General features: G+C 49.0%; 1 protein-coding gene across 1 annotated transcript; it reads left to right on the forward strand.

The window, feature by feature from the left end:
* The first annotated feature begins 302 nt into the window (after nt 1–302).
* Nucleotides 303–2,930, forward strand: LOC107486016 (uncharacterized). Its single transcript, XM_016106558.1, has one exon. The coding sequence runs from the start codon at nt 303–305 to the stop codon at nt 2,928–2,930; it is 2,628 nt and encodes an 875-aa protein (XP_015962044.1).
* Nucleotides 2,931–4,906: the final 1,976 nt, after the last annotated feature.

The raw sequence follows: 4,906 nt of genomic DNA on the forward strand, positions 1-4,906 counted from the left end.
TTAATTCGAATTACTAGGAATGCAATGAAACAACGAAGTTCGAATTGAATTAATTCGAATTACAAGAAGGTAATTCGAAATGAGTTAATTCGAATTACTAGTAAGGACACAAAACAAGGTAATTCGAAACAACTTGTGTCGAATTAAACTTAGCAAATTCGAATTTACTTAATTCGAATTACTAGGTTAGTTTGAGATACAACCTAATTCGAAACAAATTGTTTCGAATTACATATATATAGTGCGAGCCACAGGTATATATATATGCTGTGAACTCATGATGCTCTCAACAAAGAGGGGAGATGGCTAGTGAGGAGAGTTTCCTAGTTCTGGTACATTACAGAGGGTCGATTAAGAGAAAAACTCGGTTCGACGTGAAGTTCACTGATAAGGATCCCCTATGTATTATCGTGACGCCAACAACCACCTACGATGCTCTTGTTAGCTCTGTGCTGGAGAAGCTTGGTCTTGAAGGAGTTAAGAGGGTCAAGAAGTTTTTCTACCGCATTCCAACAGCGGTGCTCCATGACACGGTGAAGTTTGATTGTTTCACAATCGGTAGTGACGAGGACTTGCAGGTTATGTTTCTTTCTCGTAGGCAGTTTCCCGAGGTAAGGACACCAGAGCTGTTGGCAAAGTTGGTTGATGTGGAATCTAGCTCGAGTGGTTCGAACCGGAATGCTAATACTATAGCCGCGGTTGCCGGCTCGAGCTCGAGACCTGCTGTTGCTTCATCCTCTGCTCCTGTGTATGAGCCACCGATGCAGCCTGTTGCGTCCCCTTCGTTTGCCGTTAATCTGAGCGGCAATGTTGGAGAGGAGGTTCGGTATGGGGAACATATTCCCAGCGAGGTACATTGTCCCACACCGGCTGGTGTTGGTGATGGTTTGTTTGATGATCCAGATGACGATGACGTAGAGCCGGATATGATCGCTGATGAAAGCGGCGATGATGTTGGAACTACTGTTCCGAGGAGGGCTACCGGTGGATCTAGCTCTGGCACACAGCAGTATCCACCCCATTTTTCCTCGCTGGACCTGGATGCCATGCGGCAGGACGAAAATGCTCTGCAGCCCTCAGGATTTGGCGCTAGAGAAACCGAGGGGTCTGCCGGTATGAACGAATTCCAGGTTGGCCAACAATTTCCAGATAAAGATGAGGCGCTGTTGAGTGTGAAGACGTACAGTATCCGTCGAGGGGTCCAGTACAAGGTCATTGAGTCTGACTACCGCAGGTATGTGGGAAAGTGTTCTGAGTTTGGGAATGGGTGCACATGGCTGATTCGGTTGAGTCTCCGACAGTGGAAGGGTATCTGGGAAGTGAAGCGATACAACGGACCGCATACATGTCTGGCCAGCTCCATCTCCAGTGACCACAGGAGTCTGGACTACCATGTGATATCCACCTTCATTATGCCGATGGTTAGGGCTGATGCAGCTGTGAACATCAAGGTGCTTCAAAATGCCACGGCCGCACACTTTGGGTTCAGGCCAACGTACAGGAGGGTATGGATGGCGAAGCAAAAGGCCGTTGCCGTCATATATGGGGACTGGGAGGAGTCGTACAATGAGCTTCCTAGGTGGGTTTTAGGAGTTCAGCTGACGATGCCTGGCACTGTAGCCGTCCTCAGGACTTGCCCTGTTCGAGTTGGGGGACAGGTTGACGAGTCTCAGGTTTATTTTCATAGGCTGTTCTGGACTTTCCCACCTTGTATCCAGGCATTCCGTCATTGCAAGCCTTTGGTTAGTATTGATGGCACCCATCTGTATGGGAAGTATGGTGGAACATTGCTAGTCGCCATTGCACAGGACGGAAACTCGAACATCCTCCCCGTGGCATTTGCACTAGTTGAGGGTGAGAATGCTGAGTCATGGTCTTTCTTTCTTTCCCACCTCCGTGAGCACGTGACACCTCAGCCGGGTCTGTTAGTTATTTCAGATAGGCATAATGGCATCAAAGCAGCACTCGAGGCTCCAGATGGGGGATGGCTACCCCCGGCTGCATACCGGGCGTTCTGCATTCGACACGTTGCAGCGAATTTTGCGTTGACGTTCAAGGGAAAAGATGCCCGGAGGCTTCTTGTTAAAGCCGCATATGCGAAGACCGAAGTGGAGTTCGACTACTGGTTTGACATTCTCCGCTCTGAGAATCCCGCAATGTGTGACTGGGCGAACAGAATCGAGTACTCGTTGTGGACACAGTACTGTGATGAGGGTCGGAGATTCGAGCACATGACGACAAATATTTCGGAATGTGTCAACTCAATCCTGAAGGGGGTAAGAAACCTCCCTGTTTGCTCGCTGGTGAAGGCCACATACGGAAGGCTAGCAGAGCTATTCGTCCGTAAGGGTAGGGAGGTAGAGGCTCAGATGGGTACTGGACAACAATTCAGTCAATACCTAGTAAAGTGTGTCGAGGCCAACCTGAAGACAGCCAGGTGCTTCACGGTTACTGTTTACGACAGGGATAACTCGGAGTACACCGTTGCTGAGACGACTCCGACAGGGTCATTCTCTCTTGGTACGTACAGAGTCTCATTAGGGTCTAAGACTTGTGATTGTGGATACTTCCAAGCACTTCATTTTCCCTGTCCGCACGCACTGGCATGCTGTGCGTATTCACGACTTACATGGCAGCCTTACGTCCACGAGGTCTACCGCCTTAGTTCCGTTTTCGGTGTCTATCAGATGGGATTTACACCTCCCATTCCGGAGGGTTTCTGGCCACCTTATGCCAGGCCTACCGTTATACCGGATCCGAGTATGAGGCGTGCGAGGGAGGGTCGTCCTAGATCCACAAGAATTCGCACCAACATGGATGAAGCAGATCCGAACCGGCCAAAGAGATGTGGCCTCTGCAGGCAGCCAGGTCACACCAGGCGTAGTTGTCCACAAGCCGCAGGCCCCAGCGGGACTGCTGGAAATCAGTAGGAGATTTGGTTTGTCTCTTTTTATTTGTTAATGTATTGGCTCTTGTCGTCTAACTGTTTTTTTTTTGTATTAGCACTTGTCTTGTAGTTGTTTTTTTTTAATATGTATTAGCACTTGTCTGGAACTAAGTTGTTTCCTATGTGTAATGAAAGTTGTTATTCATACCCAATGTTTCTGTTGAATATCTTTTAAATGGTTGAGATTAAAATCTAACAGAAACACCATTACATCATGGGATGACTGATAATGAATAACATAAAATCAAACTATAAATCATGACATAGAAGTAAAAGACATCCAAGTAAATGACATAACAAAACATCAAAGTACATAACATAACTTCAAATAACATAATAACAAAGTACATACCATAACAATGATAACCAACCAACACGGTCCACAATATAAATATAACAACATGACATACACCAGAAACTATAAATCATCTAAATAGGTGCGATCCAGTGCCGCAACGGCGTGGCACCCGTGTCCGGTAACCCCTACGTATGAGTGGCTCCTCATCCTCAATCGACTCGTCGCTGTCATCCGGAACTGGCTGTCTCGGGGTCATAGGCGCAACATGCACGGGCCTGGATGATGACGGGCCGGCAACTGAATGTGACCCAATACTCTGTGCCGATGTTGGGGTCCCACCCATGGCAAAAGGATGCGCAGGAGCTACCGTGGCAGGCTCGTTCAGATCTACATCCAAGGGTGCCTGTGTCCCTGTCGGCTGAACCCGTCCGGTTGCAGCCTCATCCTCCTGCATGATGGTCCGGATATCATCAAGAAAATGCGGTCCGCCAAACTCGGCCACAATGCCATCACTAGCAAGTAAATCTCCATACATCGAGCCAGGACTCACCCATGGAGTACTCTCCTGAAGGGTATGATCATCACCGGGAACACCTACGAAATAATCTCCAAGACCTCCACCACCAACCCCAGCATCAGTGTGACTCGGCGGATCTCCCATACCATATCCATGCGACCCACCATCATGCCCGCCCTGATGGGCCCTATCAACCCCCGTAGCGTCATCTCCCCCAGGCATCTGGGCACCCTCTCTAGCAGCACCCACCCTCCTCCTGCCTCCACGACCACGTACTCTCCCCCCACCCCTAACTGGGTCGTCTCCGTCATCCATAGCCCGATCAACCCAGTTCCACTCACGCTGGCTACGACGTGTCCTAACTCGTGCTCTCCGCTCAATACGACGTCTATCAGGAACATCCTCGACCCGGTCCATATCTGGAACTCGGCCTGCACCCCTCTGCGTGGCCTCATCTGGAATAGGAATACCTCTCGGATCCCCCAATAACATCTCCGGCGACAGAAACCTCTTTCCATGCTGATACCACCATGTCAAGAAATCGTGTGAAGGACCGGGATCGGGCACGATGTCAAACTGTAGAACGTGCTCCGCACGCTCCTGCCAGTGAAGATGCCAGTCAGCGTACTGTGCCGGGAACCAACGGTCACCTCCTCTCCCGTCCTTCGACATCAAGAAGTCGATGTTCAGGGCGGGAGACGGTATCGGCTGCACGCCACCAAACTGAGGTAAAACTTTGTCAACCTGATGCCACTCGACAACCGCAAAATAAATCAGGGACGTCCTGCACCGCCATAACATAGTGTGCCGAGGCTCCAAAACCTCCGGATGGACAACCTGGATGACGTCAAGTGCGCTATAGGGCATCCATATGAACTGAAAAATTCAACATAAAAACGTTTGTACACTTATGTTAGACAATGTAAAATGAAACAATCACTTAAGATACACTTCTGTTCTGCGTACTTACCTGCCGAGGCTGTAACAAGTCGATCTTCATGCGAGCCATCTGTACCCGAGGTCCCTTGTTGCTAATCCCAGGATTGTAACCAGACCATCTGCGTACGAGAAACATATAAATTGGTTGCATAATCGAAAATAAATACCAGAAAAATATACAGTACAAAACAATAACGGTACCTCG

The sequence above is a fragment of the Arachis duranensis genome, chromosome 4, assembly GCF_000817695.3.
Source record: "Arachis duranensis cultivar V14167 chromosome 4, aradu.V14167.gnm2.J7QH, whole genome shotgun sequence".
NCBI lineage: Eukaryota > Viridiplantae > Streptophyta > Magnoliopsida > Fabales > Fabaceae > Arachis > Arachis duranensis.